General features: G+C 38.3%; 1 protein-coding gene across 1 annotated transcript in view; it reads left to right on the top strand.

Moving 5' to 3' along the window:
• Positions 1-15,427, top strand: part of LOC136856668 (uncharacterized) — a 125,535-nt gene extending 110,108 nt beyond the window's left edge. Inside the window, exons 3-5 of the mRNA XM_067134728.1 lie at positions 8,795-8,871; positions 9,298-9,948; positions 13,558-15,427. Of these exons, the coding sequence (XP_066990829.1) occupies positions 8,795-8,871; positions 9,298-9,948; positions 13,558-15,304 (2,475 nt within the window). The 3' untranslated portion in view covers positions 15,305-15,427. The remainder of the gene's footprint in view (positions 1-8,794; positions 8,872-9,297; positions 9,949-13,557) is intronic.
• The last annotated feature ends 913 nt before the right edge of the window (positions 15,428-16,340 follow it).

Genomic DNA, 16,340 nt, shown 5'->3' with positions numbered 1-16,340 from the left:
AAAAGGGTAAACCAAAAATTTTGAAAATACAATAGACTGAAATTGTACAGCTTATTGTGGAATCCGAACCACATTATCTATATTACTATACAGACATGAATCACATTGTGACAATAAATCTATTTCTCAAATATTTTGTTTATTTGAGAATAAGGCTTTAAGGAGAATATTACAAGTCAGATAACAGAATAGAATTAGAAATATCATATAGGATGTTACAGAAGTTTCGGATAAAGATGGGATAATGATAAAAGGGGGATGGAGATGGCTTGGACATATCTTTCATATAACCCTTAGGAGAACAGTACTGATACCATTAGGATATTAAATATTGCATCAGTTCCTTTAATGTTTCAGACAATAGGCATATGGAAGTATCTGGCAACTATTCACCTGGCCGTGCAGGCGCATGATGTGCTCTGGTGACAGACTAAAGTTTCTGTTACTTGGTTACTGGGTTGCCCTAGAGCAAAAGCCTTTGCTTCCACAAGGTTGGCTTAGTCTAAAACAAAGAACCGAGTCACTCGCTAATGTATATTACGGCAGCCGAGCTAAATAACATTGTTTAAAGGCAATTAAAATTATTATCGTTCTTTCGTATGTTTCTTCTTTAAGAACTGTGGTACCGGAATTCATTTTTTCTTATGGCTTGGCCTAACCATTTTTTTTCGGTCTGAAGAGGGTTTTATTTTAGCACTCAAGATTGCAGACCTAGGCTACATGTTCTGCGTACACAGCGTTAAAAACCTGCATAAAACAAGGGTTTTCCTTGGTTTTATTTTTTACTTGTCATAAGAAAATTTTCTCAAACTAATTATTATATGGGAAATAAAAAAACGATATATTTCGTAAACTGATGCAATATATAATTGCGTAGTTGTACAGTACATGGTAATGTAAGCTAGCCTCCTGTAGGCACCAAAGAGTTGGAAGACCCAAACTTATTTGGTTGAAAACTATCAGATGGAAGTTTGGAGATAACTGGAGATTTGTGGAAGAGAAAACAAAAGACATAAGTCGCAGAAAGTCACATGGCATTGGAGGCAAAAATGATAATACTACTTCAAGAAAGCATATATAGAAATGCAGTTTGGAGTTATTTTGGGTTAGTACATGAATATTATGATCTGTATGATTGTTAAAGAATTAAAAATATTAAATACTGTAATCCCTCATTTATCCAGATTAATGGAGCCAAGGCCCTGTCAGATAATGGTGAAATCTGGATAAGGGCAAGTAAAAAAATCTATGGTCTTCAATGTCAACTCCATACCTTCCTCACCTAACCTTGTCAATACTGCATAACTGTAAACACTTAATACTGTATGCTTATAAACAGCAACCATCACAATTCAAACTAAAACCTTTATGAATAAGGCAATTATCTACCTTTTTCTCCAGTAAAGTAGGTTCTTAGTTTATACCTTACTCGACCTACATCATTCTGTGGTTACGTCTCATGATCTCCGATAGATTTATTAAAGAATTGTTACATCATTCGGATGTAAATTCAAACTTCGCAGGGAACTAGCTTGCTTGCAGAACGGATGAATAACAGTGTCTTGTGGCGGAATACGGGGAAGACGGTGCTGGTCACTCACTCATGTTACACCATCCTGAATTGTGCCATGTTTGATCTCTCTCATCTGCATAGGTTTTTTTTTGGAACTTTTTTTAATTGCATTATGGCTCCCAAGCATGAGGCAGACTTTTCTGATGGCATACGAAGAAAAGAAAATCATCTCCATGGAAGTGAAAGTTGATATAATAAAATGATCTGAAAAGGGCGAAACGCCGTCTAATATTGGCTGCGCGCTCGGGTTTAGTCATGCGACTGTGTTGATGATCGTTATTTGAACATGTGAATGGATCTGCTCCTATGAAATCAACTGTGATTACAAAGCAGCATAGTGGTCTCACTATTGAGGAGAGATTATTACTGCTTTGGCTGGTGGTCTCACTACTGAGGAGTGATTATTACTGTTTTGGCTGGAAGACTAACATCAAAGGCCTGTTAGCCTAATGTTGATTCAGGAGGCTACAAGTTTGTTTGAAACCTTGAAAAGGGAAAAGGGGGGAGTGAAAGTCAAGAGTTTTGGGCTAGCAACAGCTGGTTCATGAGGTTTAAGGCCCATACAAATTTGCATAACCTTAAGGTGCAAGGGGAAGCTGCTAGTGGTGATGAGAAAGCAGCAAGTGGATTTCCTAGTGCGTTGGCTGAGGTAATCAGGGAAGGAGGTTACTGTGCTGAACAGGTGTTTAATGCACATGAGAAAGGTTTGTTCTGGAAACGCATGTCTACCCGAACGTACACTGCTAAGGAGGAGAAGACAGCACCAGGCCACAAAGTCAGCAAGGAGAGACTGACTTTGCTTCTTGGGGCTAATGCTGCTGGTGATTTCAAGCCGAGGCCTATGTTGGTGTATCTTGCAGAGAATCCAAGGGCACTGAAGGGCATTTGGAAGGATCAACAACCTGTCATCTGGAAATCCAACAAGAAGGCATGGGTGACACTTCAGACATTTGAGGACTGGTTCACCAACTGTTTTTTGCCAGAAGTGAAGGAGTACTCTGCTAAAAATTTTGTATTGCCTGGCTCTGCTTGGTTACAAATTTTGCTTCTACCCACGCCAAACGGCACTGTAGCTGACGCCAATTGTCCATCCCAGACTCTTGAACCTATGCATGTGGTACGACTTCATCTCTTGTGCTCTGTTTTACTGTATGATTTTATCGTGAAATATCAAGCCCATCCCTTTTTCTATCATGGCTAATGGCAAGTGTTAGGCAAGTGAAGATAGTGGCAATGGTAAAAAGCAGCAAGCTGTCTCAACAAAAAAAAATTGGCAATTATGAAGAAATTATGAAGAAATTAATGGTGAAAAAATGGTTGAGGTAACACGCCAGTATATAATATGAATTCTGTACCAGAATTCATTTCCATATGTGAACACTGTGCTATGCTATCAACGGCATTTATTGACAACTTGAAACATAAGCTCTAAGTGGAAGTTTTATCAATAATAAACAATCATTGTTATCATTATCAGCAGTAATAAAAACAAACATTAAATAATTCAGTATTGTATATGTTGTATCTATCTAATCAAGTTATGACACTGAGTTTTGCAAATATTTTCATTTACAAGTACAGTACAATGGTGAAAAGGTATGGAAAAATATGGTATTTTCTTGGTACAAGATGGTATGATACAGAAAGAAAACTGATGTTATGTAATGGTACAGGTACAAAGGCAGAAAATAAAATTGTACCATATCATGCTTCCTGCCTCGTCTTTCATGGGCCTTAAGCTTGAGCAATGGGTCAGACTATTTTTACATGCTTTTATTTAACTTGAATTCCATGTCCGTCCGTTTGTTTGTCTGTCTGTCTGTTTGAGTTAAAACTTGCAACTGATTTTTTACCCACTTCTACTAAACCGATTTCGCCCAGATTTGGTGTACATGCTCAAAGTCGGTGACAATGCAATATTATGAAAATTTTTTTTAAATTAAATAATACGAGGATTATGTTTTCATAGGTGTGAAACATGCAGCATCGGGATCGTAGATTCGTACACTTTCTTAATGACCGTGCAAGCTAGAGAGAATGGGGCTCTGCAATTGGTTCAGTCACTTGGTGATGCAAGCAGTACTTATTCAACTGTCAAACACTAAAAAATCACAAATAAAACTAATTAAAAAAATTTTAAAACCACACTTTTATTCCAAAATGCACTAAAAAGTATCAAATAAAACACTGTAATTCACAATTTTAATGGTTAATTACGATTAAACAATAAAGCGTGGGCACCTATTTGCCTAATCTTGCATTCTTTTCCTTGCTTTCCTCAAAAACTTCTCTGGTATGCATGCCATTTGTGCTTACTTATGCCTAAACGTAAAATTGTGGGCCACTTACCCTAACTTGCATACAATTTTGCACAGACATGTACATGTATTGTACTGTATTGTATTGAAAATGTACTTTAATGATGCAATTTGTATATACAGACATAGGTAAAGAAAGAGCTTTATGGATGCAAAATTTCATGTCAGTAATGAAAATTGTCAAGCAATTTCTAACAATGACATGTATAACCTACTCTTAATGGTTCTTGAGGAAGCTTACCAGGTATGGAACCAAATTACATGCAAGTCTTTGATAAAAACCACTTTACTACCTTCATTGCTTTCACAGATCTCTTCAGGTCTTAACTTACATCATCACTAAGTACATACTGAGATTTAATCCCACATAACAGTGCTGTGAAATCTTGCTTTTGAAAATGTCTCAATTTAAATAAGTCTGCACGGAACTGCGTGGAAGTTAGGAAAGTATGCACCCCACGCTTTTATGTTTAGGCATAAGTAACCATTAATACTGTGGATCACAGAGAGTTTTATTTTATACTTTTTAGTGCATTTTGAAATAAAAGTGTGGTTTTAATTTTTTCTTATTTGTTTTTATTTCATGTTCAAGTGTCATAGTCAAGTTTACAGCACAGTTTTTGGGTACAGCCACAACCTTATGATTTGGCTGTGTCTACTTTACATATATAGATCTATGTACCCAGTGGTTGTACATGTCTTACAATTCACCCAAATGGACATCAGCACATTTGTTTTTATATACAGTTTTTTATTTGTTTACAACAATTCTGCCATTTAATTCTGTTGACAATGTTCATAACCCAACCTACACTTAACAACTGTTGGGGCTCATGGAGTTACAGGGGTTTTGGGAGGGAAAAAAGCAAGTAAATGAAATATACAAATTGCAATCACTGGGACATACTACCTGACCATGCCCACCCCAGCTCCAACCCCAACCCCTACTTTAGACATCCATTTAACCTTTGTTGAAATATATCCTATGGCAGAGCTATTAACAGGGATGCATCTTTCCTAACCTAACCTAGATTATTTGTATGATTACCTGAATAACAAAATATGCAAAATAATTTTTCCCTGGTTAATGGTGACTCCATAACGAAATGGACGAGACTAAATGCTACTTGACAAAGACTGCAACAACATGAAGATATTTGTAAAGATGTTTTATTGCCGCATCTTAAATTACAGAATATCAGTAGCTAGCTTATAGGCTAGCCCATACATTCGCGAAGAATGTCACAGTGAAGACTGATATTACAATGACAAAAACAAATTGTCATACACAAACGACGTAAGTCGTTACTGTTGGACAACAAGTAAAATAACACTACGCAAATACCACAAGTTTCCCTACTAGGCTAACATAAAGCTTCTTCATAGGTCTAGTGGGCCTAGATTAAACTTTTTCACTACCATAAAACATTATATAATCAATTTGCATCCTGGTCATGGGCTTGTCTTGTTTCCTCAGCCAGACATCAACTTTCCTACCTTATGGTGACAACATCTGCTCAATGAAACAGTAGAACTAATAGAGTAGCACCGCGTCGCCGACGGCACTATAACTTGACTTTTTTTACAGTTTTTTGGTTGCTAGTTAAGAATTTACCTTTCATTTTTGGCGCTCGAGTCTCATTAACCTGTAATTAACCCCGAAGTCCATCAAACAAGGGGGTTTCCATACGCGATCTTCACAAGACAGAGCACGGTTTTAAACGGTTCATATCCCGTCCGGCAAGCGCAATAACTTGTTAACGTATGGGTACCCAAACCCCCACCCCTGGGCCAGTACTAAACACGGCGAAGGGACATTCCATTTGGCCGAAAAAAAACAGATGCACCACCAGTATCAGAACCCCTAAAAGTGTAGAAAAAACCAGATGAAAAGGTAAAAACAGGCGCGGAGCTAATATATAGAATTACCAATGAAACTACAGAGATATATCAAATACTTAAACTTTGTTGGGCCTATCCTATGCTAGGCTTCTGCGCTGCGCATTTCCATTTCATTAAAACTTTACTTTAGTTGCGCAGCCTGATTCCCACCAGTCGCTGACCGGGACAGGTTCCTCCTACATAATCTTTCCCATAATGCCAGGTCCTGACCTAACCAGGTCTCACCTACCTAACCTAATTTTGGGCGACGTGCCCTGACCTGGCCGGGGAGGGGGGGCAGGCAGTAACCTGAACCAGTCGGCGACTGGCGGGAATCAGGCGGCGCAACTCAAATACAGCTGTACCTTAATTTCAATTTCAGGGGCCCAATCTAATGTCATTAAGTACTTACCAGCATATGAACTTGGCCGCTGCGATGACCGGCGTCACAATAAGTGAAAGACAGTCTTATCCCGTTGGCTAATCACTTCAAGGCAAAGTATTTCGGAATTGACACTAATCACTTCAAGGCAAAGTATTTCGGAATTGACACAAGGTTTTGTTACTTATAAACAATTTAGCCCGAATAACTTTACCGTTATTTGAATTGCAAGTTTCACCAAAACGGAAAATATAGCTAATAACACAATCCGCATGATAAACAAAATAAGAAACTGCGGACACTATATAAACGATTGGCGGTCAAAAACACACTGTATCACTGGCAGACACTGACTGTCTGGTGACCGGCCTTAGCGGTGTTTGTCAACAATGGTTACGTTTTCTTCGCCATTTAGCCAACTTGGGGCGTTTATGCTTTGATGTTGGCTTTCACACCGGGTATCACCATTAATACTTAAGATTCCGACTGCCATACACAAACACACACACATACATGTGTGTGGGTGTGATCGCGCTTGGTCAATTACTAAATTAATAATGAATGGAAATAATAAATACTGTACATAAATCAGACAATGAAAAAGAACCATTTTTTTTTTTTGTGCAAATATTTCTCTACCCCTATTCTGCCTACATTGGTTCCAGATAAACTACAACCAAACAGTCTCCTGTGTAGTGTAGCCTACATTTACAATATGCAGGTTGTCACCATTTCAGATCTGATGGGCTACTTGTAGGACAGTACGATCCCTTGGACCTAGTACTGAAGCTGGAGTACAAGATTAATAACCATTTTTTGACAGGTTCTGGGTCATTATCCTTCTTTGTAGTGGGGCTTCAAAATTTAAAATTGTAAGAACAATTCAGATAAATTAAAGAATTCTAAACAAATGTCTGAACAAGTAAGCTTTGATAATGTCTTGAATCTTGGGATGAATAAAAACTTGTTTTAGACCAATAATTTGTATAAGCACTCAATCAACAAAACTTGCCTTCACTGAAAGACATAAGTCTGTGGTGAAAGAAAGGTTACTCATATGTAGCAATGGAGCTCTAATCTACATGTGTGTGGGTGTGTGTGGACCTTCCAGAGGGTGTTAACCTTCCGATTCGAAGCATGTCATTTCTTGGGACGAGATAGTTAGCCAACAAAATTGATTAAACACCTGATACACAATTCACTGATTAAATTTCATGTCCTAAATCTTGATATTAATCTCTTGCACCATCTTTCAATTACCTTATAAAATTTTCCATGATTCTAGTCATCCTCTGTATTCAGAATTACCACAGGATGTTTGATTTGTAGTTAATGCTCTTTTATGAGGTTCATTATCACACGGTTTTCTGGAAGTTTTATTCCTAATCATGTAGGCGAACAGACTCACAAGGTTCTTATTTCAAAGTTAATTTGTCTTGTTTTACATACATTCTTTGTTGTTATATTTTCATACTTACTGGTGCACTTATATTTCTGAACTGGGGGTCCTTGGGCTTGTAGCACTCCGCTTCTTCAACTAAGTTTGCAGCTTGGCTGGTAATAATATTGATAGTTATTAGTTCAATAGTGGCAGAAATACTTTTCTGTAAATAGGCCCAAAGATGCCCCATCCATGAGATCGAACCTGGATCTCTCACTGGTGAAGCGAGGTTTTCAACCACTGACCTACAAGAGATTGTATGAGATATTCCTATGTCCAGGTGCGTCATTTATGGGGGGGCTGGGGGGGCAACTGCCCCCAAGACTCAAGGTGCCCCCCAGCCTCAACTTGTCCCCCTCACCCCACCAAGCCCCAAGAAGTAACAGCAGCTGGTTTTCCATTATTCCTACCGAAATTCATTAAGTTATATCTTTCTATCTATCTGTCCATTTTATGTGCTTCAAAAAGCACATAAAATAGCTCAAAATAAAAAAAAACCCAGGTGATTAGGCTCGCTTCGCTCGCCAAACCGCCTTTGCCCCCCCCCCACCCCGTCAAAAATCTGAAATGACACCCCTGCCTATGTCTCTTTTCAGTAGGTACTCTTGTGGTCTGTATATCTATTCGAGTTTAAAGGAAAATTTTATCTTGTCTTTGATATAGTTAACAAATTTGCCTTACAAAATCATGATGCCTCAAGTAAAACAAATATGCTTGGGTAGATATGCAGCAACAATCATGCCCAAAGTTCCAAAGCTAGGAATCACGCGAGCAGTCTACTTACTTAACGTCTTACAGGTTCGAGATGGGAAGGATCACAACAGAAATTGCAGCATATGACAGGTTTACTTACTAATAGGATGCCTTCTTCTAACATGTGACATTTTCTACAAAATGTAAAAACAAGTGGCTACGGCCATCAGGGTGTCTTTCCTTCAGTCATTGCTTAACAAAATTACTCCTAGAAGCATACCTTGTCCTGTATATACCAGAAATTGTATGCAAACAATATTTCTCTACATTAATTACCATCAATTAGGTGTAATATAGTAAGTTTATACCCATTTAAATCATGATCATGGCAGTTTTAAAAACTAAATATTTCATTGCATAAATGGCGTGCAAGTAATAGGAGACTTAACCATGGTAATAAGGCTTTACAGCGATAAAATATTTACAGTGTTTGTTCAACATTGCAGGTACAGTCATCTATAGAGCGACCTGCAAGAGCTGCCTTAGAACCCCCAACAGTCACCTCTTTAAAACCACCAGAGAGGTATAGTATATTATCCATTCCTTTAACTTTTTCTGTGTTTGCGTTGAGGCCGCATGTTTAGCTTTTCTTTTTACAGTAACATTCTCCCATATTTTGCCTTGCTTAAGTTATAACCTCAGATTTTTTTATGCAAAATTTAAACTTGTTACAAATAAAATTTAGTCTCGTCGCAGCCATCTGTTTCTTGTACAAGAAAGTTGGTGGTTGTCATTCCATGTATTCTTCTGATACGTACTTGACTGCAATTTAAATATAAATCTAATAGTTGGTATAATGCAATGCACACTCAATCAAATACAAGGTAAGATTAAACGGTGTAAAAAAAATATGCATTTTAGTAAATTACTCAAGTAAAGTACAAAATAAAAACAGGATTGCAGCATTTGAATTCAATTACTATTAAATGATGCACTTAATGATTTGCAGAAACACAGGGAATGATCACAGCACCGGAGCCATTTCAGTGCAAGGCGAACATAGCGGAAGCTACATACCCCCAGTGGTTGCCAGTCGATCCCCTAGCAGCAGTTATCCCAGGAATTACAAAAACAGATACTTGCATGTTGACACCCATTTCAGTCAGTCTCTGGCTCCTGTGGCTACAGCTTCTTCTGGATCCCAAGATGGCCACTCGGGAGTCATTGCAGGAAGGCAGTCGCCATACGACGCTCAGCGCAGGCCCATAGTGCCACCTCCAACACCACATCTATTAAATGCAACTACAGTACCAGTCTATCATCCGCCCCACTGGAATCCATCTGCACCCTATTTTCCCAGAAACAGTTATGGGTCTGGCGGGTATCCTCCAGTGCCCAGGAGCCGCCCAAGAAACCCTGGATTATATGAGGACACCATGGTGCCAGAACTACCTTTTACAGGCGGCCAGAAACATGGGACTGATCAGTACCACGGAGGTGGGGTATGGGGAGAAACAGATGAGGAACAGTCAGGAATTTGGGAGCATCCAAATCGCCACCCAGGCTATTCTCACGAACATCACAGCATTATGGAGGGTAGACTGCGAAAAGACACATTTGGTCATCAAATCTCTGAGGACCTCTCCCATTTAAGCGGCAGGTAAATACAGGTAGTCCACAAAAATATGATCATGCGACAGGCTTCACTTTACGGTGTACTGTGATATTCTTAAATATTTTGTTTGATGTGCCTCATATTGAACTCACAAGGCCGTATATGACCTGAGATGCAGCTTTAAGTCCTTTTGAAACAGCTTGAATATCCATTCAAATAACCTCTCCTCTGTGTGCAAACTACTCTTCTATGGTTATTGAACTGTCAGCTAACCACGATATAAACATTGCACAGTGATGGCAATATTAAGGTCTAGAAACAGTTGGTCAGCCGGAGAGTGGTTTAAAATTCCTCTACAGCACATTATAGCATGAACAGTACCAATACAAAGATACTTGAAGCATCTCTCTCTCTCTCTCTCTCTCTCTCTCTCTCTCTCTCTCTCTCTCTCTCTCTCTCTCTCTCTCTCTCTCTCAAGCACACACGCACGGGCACACAAAAACTTGACCACTATAATTTAAAAGATTAAACTTAACATGTTCATGAAGTAAATTTAAAAATGTGAAATATCAGCTAGGATTTAATTGTTGCTCATAAAACAGTGCGATAATTCAATTAAGCTCTTAAGTTATAATAAACATAAAACAAAATTATATTCCATACAAATCATTCAAATTGTCAGAACGTTTCATGGTATTTCAAGTGACCGGATAACTTAAGAAAATATGACAAGGTATGCCGTCCTAAATTCACATACACTGTCACATAAATAACGCAAAACACTGATAGACAACTGATTTCATGGCACTTCAGCACACATGTTGAAGTATGCTTTGAGCTACAAAGACTCAAAATTCCCGTATCGAAAAACATTTAGTTGAGTGATGCCGTTCATGATTTGAGAAAATTAAAAAACGGTGGCTGCAACAATGAGGTAATTTATATTGAAATATCAGTAGCAACAACAATAATAATAATAATAATAATAATAATAATAATAATAATAATAATAATAATAATAATAATAATAATAATATAAGGTAAACCCAATAGCAGCATACAAACAGAGAACAGGAATAACGAAATTGAAACTCTTAACTGTTTTATTCACTATCAAATAAAAAATAATATTGCACATTTACCTTGAGTAGAAGCGCATGTTAGAAGCCTTCATTATGTTGATCTCCACTTTGAAATTCTAAAAGTGGCTCAATGCTTTATTGACGCTGATCGCGTCAACACAATGAAAAGCCCTTGTCCAATAAATAGTTAAAACACGAATATAAAACTTCTTAGTTACTTGAAACAGAACGAATAAATCACAACACGTGAACGTGTGTTAGGTTCTCATGTTACTTTGCACTGTTAGGTGAGTTATAGGCTCCCTTCAGTAATATGTAAATGCACGCTACAAGTTTTAGAGGCTCTCCTAAACAACTTCCAAAGCTGATGACCATCCAAGCAAGGAAGGCCCACAAAACATGTTTTCTTTTTTTTATATAATGATGGCTGCATAAACAACAAAGAATATGTAATTGTAATAGCCACAATGCCCTCTTAACTTCTTGAATTCTTCGCGCTTTTTTTGGATATGCTTGTCACTACAAAGCGGTAAGATCCAAACGCAAGAAATTGAAGTGGCTGTGGTCAGGTCGGCAACGTGACCTCCTTGTGATTATGGTGACGCGGGTTCGTTTCCCGCGACCGGACATCACAGCTACTTCAACTTCTTGCGCTTGGATCTTACGGCTTTGTAGTGACACCGCGAAGAATTCGAGAAGTTAAGAGGGCACTGTGGCTATTACAATTACATATGTATCTGGTAACAGTGACCAGTAGATTCTACAACAAAGAATATGTTGAACTCCGAATCTTGCTTGCAGTTATTACGTAGTGATCATAATTAAGGATTTAAAAGAAGATTGTTGTGAAATTTGATAATATTAGTAACAAAATCCCCTTATGTAAAAAGCACTACAGGCTAAATTTTGAAGCAAAAAAAAAAAAATTACAATCCTTTCAATACTTTAAACAGCAGATGTAGAGCCTTGGAATTCATGTCATCAGTTAACATTGCTGTTGGCTTTTCTAAAATGTCAGATTTTTGTAAAAAATAAAATATACACTTGAATTTTTTAAAATGAACCTTGATAATTACACAGAGAGTAATTCAGCAGGCTTATGATTTGGAAGGTAACGGCAAAATTACGCTGGGGTGGACGATAATTAATTTCATGGATGAAACGTATGTAAAACAATGTCCATATTTTCGTAAAGAGTTAGTAAAAAATAAAGACTAGCTTATCTCTTAACTAATTATTCTTAAATATATGTGAATGTTTAACAGTTGTATTTGAACCACAGAAAGATGTACTGGTGAAGATAATGACGTCGTTTTTCAGCCCACATACCTCTATACACCATATCTGCTGCCATGATGCAAACACCGCTGCCACCATGTTTAAGTACTGGGGTTCCATTCGAGCAGTTTTAAATGTCTACTAAACCTTTCATCTCTACTCATGACCTTGACCTCACTCTACACACCAGCTTCATTATTGGAGCATGAAAACCAAATATGAAGCCTCTGTCTTGTCTAGTTCCACAGTTATGACCAAGCTTAAATTTCTGTTCTTTGATCTCTACGTATGATCTTGAACTTTGCATCCACCAAATAAAATGCTGAATCCCCATCACTTACAGATGATTTATATTGAGTTGCAAGTCTTCAACTTGAAGGACAGTAAAAGTACAATGCTTTAAAAACTTTTACCTTGGTGAGTGAATATCAGTATTGAGGTCTGGACAGACTAGTCACTTACTAGATACGCCCAGATAGTAAAACAGTGGTCTAAAGAAGAGAAAGGGCTCTTACTCTTGAACAGAACTATACAAACACACTTGACATTATCCTTTCCATGAAACAAATTCACTCTTTGCGTGCTGCACTAACAGGTAGAAGCAGAGACCTGACAGTACGTTTGTGATCACAGCTGCTAATTTTTTTTTTTTTAAGTTAATGATGGTGTACTTTCAGATGCAAAGGGAGTTAGTGCATTTGATGTGGACAAACCATGTAGCCTATTTACGAAACTAATATTACCTAAGTATCATACCTTCATCTCATCTAACTCAATTTGGCCCATCCTATGAACCCTCATTATATCTCTCATAAATGCATTCGCCCCAAATCTAAATGAATACACTAATGTTATGAAAACGAGGCAAATGCTGTTCAAAGATTTTTAGAATTAACATCAAAAACGTCGAGGGCGCTACCAAGTGAGCTACAGAAATCATGAATGCAGGTAGAACCTAAGTACTTCCACGTTACCTTGGTTCCATCCTCATGTGAGGTAGAAATTTATTTCCGTCTCATGGGACTGTGTTTATATCCATTAACATTGTTCTTAACACATCAATCTCTCGCTCTTCACCTTCTAATTACATTGTAAGATGGGCACAAGTCCATCCTCTGTTACCCCGCTTATCAACTGTTACTTATAATTTATCTAAGAATACTCAATTCCCCAAAACTATTATACATTCTCTTAAAAATATATAGCAGAAGTTATTAAGCTTAACGAAAGTAACCCTTTAAGCCTCAGCTTCAAAATGAAATACTACATAATAACAGGTTTGTCTCTTTTCCAGGCACCCTCTACAAAGAAACAATGCTAGAGGAGTCCTTCCAGAAGAGGATGAAGACATTCACATCATACATCAAAACCCATCGGGTCCTCATCCACATTTTCCGTCCCACAGTGTCCGAGATGAGTCATCTGCCCCTCTTCCTCGAGGATGGGAGAAAAATCCTTCTGACAGGTTTGGGAATCCTCCTGCAACTCTGGGATCTCATTTTGGTAGTAGCCCAGCAGGTAGAGCGAACATTCCTCCCCAAGGTCCAGTTACTCATGGAGAGGTTGAAGAGCATCACCATCACCGAACTCACGGCTCTCCACGAAATGGTGGACATAGGGTTCCTTATCCTGACTCAGATTCCACTCCAGAAAGGGGTATTCGCAGGCCTTTGACAGCTTATGATATTTCGCAAACACACAACATGTCCACCTGGGAAGAATTTGTTGAATTTCTCAAAAGAAGAGGAATCAGGGTAGGACAAGTATTGAAAAAATTGAGTGATGGTGCAACAAGAGAGGAGATGGAAGCCTTTTTGAACAGCCCAGACCAGATAGCACCTCGTCCAGAAGAGAGCACTGATGACCACTTAAAAGATACGCAGGAAGGGCCCAGAGATTACACAGATATACCCACAGAAATAGAAGATGGGCAGCATAGACATTCTGGAGGAAACAACAGAGGGGGCCGGAAAAAGAATAGGAGAGGGAAAAATAAGAACAGAGGACGAAAAAACAGAAACAATCGCAAAAAGGAGAAAAAAGATAAACACCCAATAATCCCTACTACTCTTGTCACACCCGACCCAGACATGACTGATTATACTGCACAGGAGAGGAGTCACATTCATAATTTTACCGAATCACCGACAACACTCTCAGTTTCTTCAACAATGCATGAAAGTCTTCTAAGAGAACACATCACTGATGAGCCACTTAGCTCAACAGCATCACTCTTTCCAACAAATTCTACTAAAATTTCAAAAGAATTTCCCATGCACACTACTCCTCCCACACAACCCATCACCGAACCTCATTTACAAGTAAGCCAAGTTTATGATTCTGACAAAGCAATTGTATTTCCTGTACTAACTTCACACAACACAGAGCTCAAGCAACCTAACTTACCATCTCAGCCAGCTACAGAAACTTTTACCACACCTGTACCACTGTCCGAATTAACAAAACATGTTCTTGCACCAACAGCTACTTCTCACATTACAAGCTCACATGTTTCAATATTACCAGCATTTCTTACCACAGAGCTTAGTTCAGCTGCAAAGACAACACCTCTTCCAAGTTCTGTAAGTCCAAAGGCAGGAAGTTTAACACTTCCTCCAAGTAAACCTTCTGAAGTCTCAATTATAGCATTTACTGTCATGAAGATTCCTAAGCAAAAAGCTCCGGAGGAAACTGTACTTGAAGACGTCATGCCTATCAGATCAGGACAGAATAATCACATGCAACACAGGCAACATCATAACTTTCCATCGCAAAGAATGGACAATAAACAAAGACTTTATCCATCGGTGTCACCGAAGAAAATTGAAGAGAACATGGTCATCAGGACTCCCTACGTCCACGAAGAGAGTAAAAACAATTACACTTTTCCAGTGAAAGGCTTTATGATCATTACTGGAATCATGGGGGCTCTAGCGGTGTTTACCCTTGTCGTCCTCATTTCTTATGCAATAATCAAGTGTTCTAAACAACCTGTTGTTAATAATTACCAAGTCTCCGAACAAAAGCCAACAGCACAGTGATGGTAAATCTTTGGATAGTTTAATACATTGGTATGAGTGTGTGAATGTAGTGTATGAAATTGATATATTGTATATTTAATATAATTATTGTGTAAAGTAGAGAATAATACATAAGTAATGATACCTATGGTGTACATTGTCCTTACAAATTCATTCAGTGAATGAAAACCTTATTACTTTATTTAAAAACCTAGCTTTTTAATACCTGTATACTTAAAGCATAATTTATTCTATTATACTGTAACTATGATTATCACAATAACTGCGCCAAAATGAATTTTCAAAACATTTCAGGTGAGAAAGTTTGGTCCAATAAATGTATCAGTTTACTTCAAAGAATGCTAAGTAGTGGAAATTGTAGTCAATTCTTGTAACAGTTATATAAAATTTTATAGCTAAAAATAAAAATGCTAAAAAACCTGTTTTTTGTGCTATTCACATTAAATTCAATAATCCAAATATCACACTTGGTACCAGGTAACTGGTGGTAGTTGGGTGAGTAGGTGGAGGACCCCTCTCACCTGCCATAATCGGCCGCAGTCGGGTTGTCTTGCTGCTGTCTAACCATCAAGTACAGCCTTCTTTCATTCTTTTTATTGCACGTATGGTTTTCGTATATTTTGTTTAACACGGCTTTGAAAAAAAAGTGAACAATAGAAGGAGAGAAGGATGTGTTTGGACACTGCGTCAATGGTGCTAGTATAACCAATTTCAGTGTTCTGCACTGGTAGCCTGCAAGGAATATGCTGGCTGGTCTCCTTTGCTGTGGAGAGGTTCTGCAGCTGAGGAAGGCCAAAAAGTGTTTTTTTCGCCAGTTTCCCTAAAGGGGATTCTGTGCCTTCAGTACCACTGAACCTTTCCAGTTTCTTCTTCTAAACTGCCCTCTCTTCTTCCACACCTGTTCATTCTCCTATGGCTCGTGTGGGGTAACATGCATGGTGGTAGGTGACCCCGCCTGGCCAGCCGACAGTGCCAACCCAGGTGTGCGTGCTGAACTCTCCCCAGGTAGGACAGCAGTGTGTGTCTGTGGTTCATC

Source organism: Macrobrachium rosenbergii, chromosome 36 (assembly GCF_040412425.1).
Source record: "Macrobrachium rosenbergii isolate ZJJX-2024 chromosome 36, ASM4041242v1, whole genome shotgun sequence".
NCBI classification, from domain to species: Eukaryota; Metazoa; Arthropoda; class Malacostraca; order Decapoda; family Palaemonidae; genus Macrobrachium; species Macrobrachium rosenbergii.
This window is presented reverse-complemented; position numbering and strand designations above follow the sequence as displayed.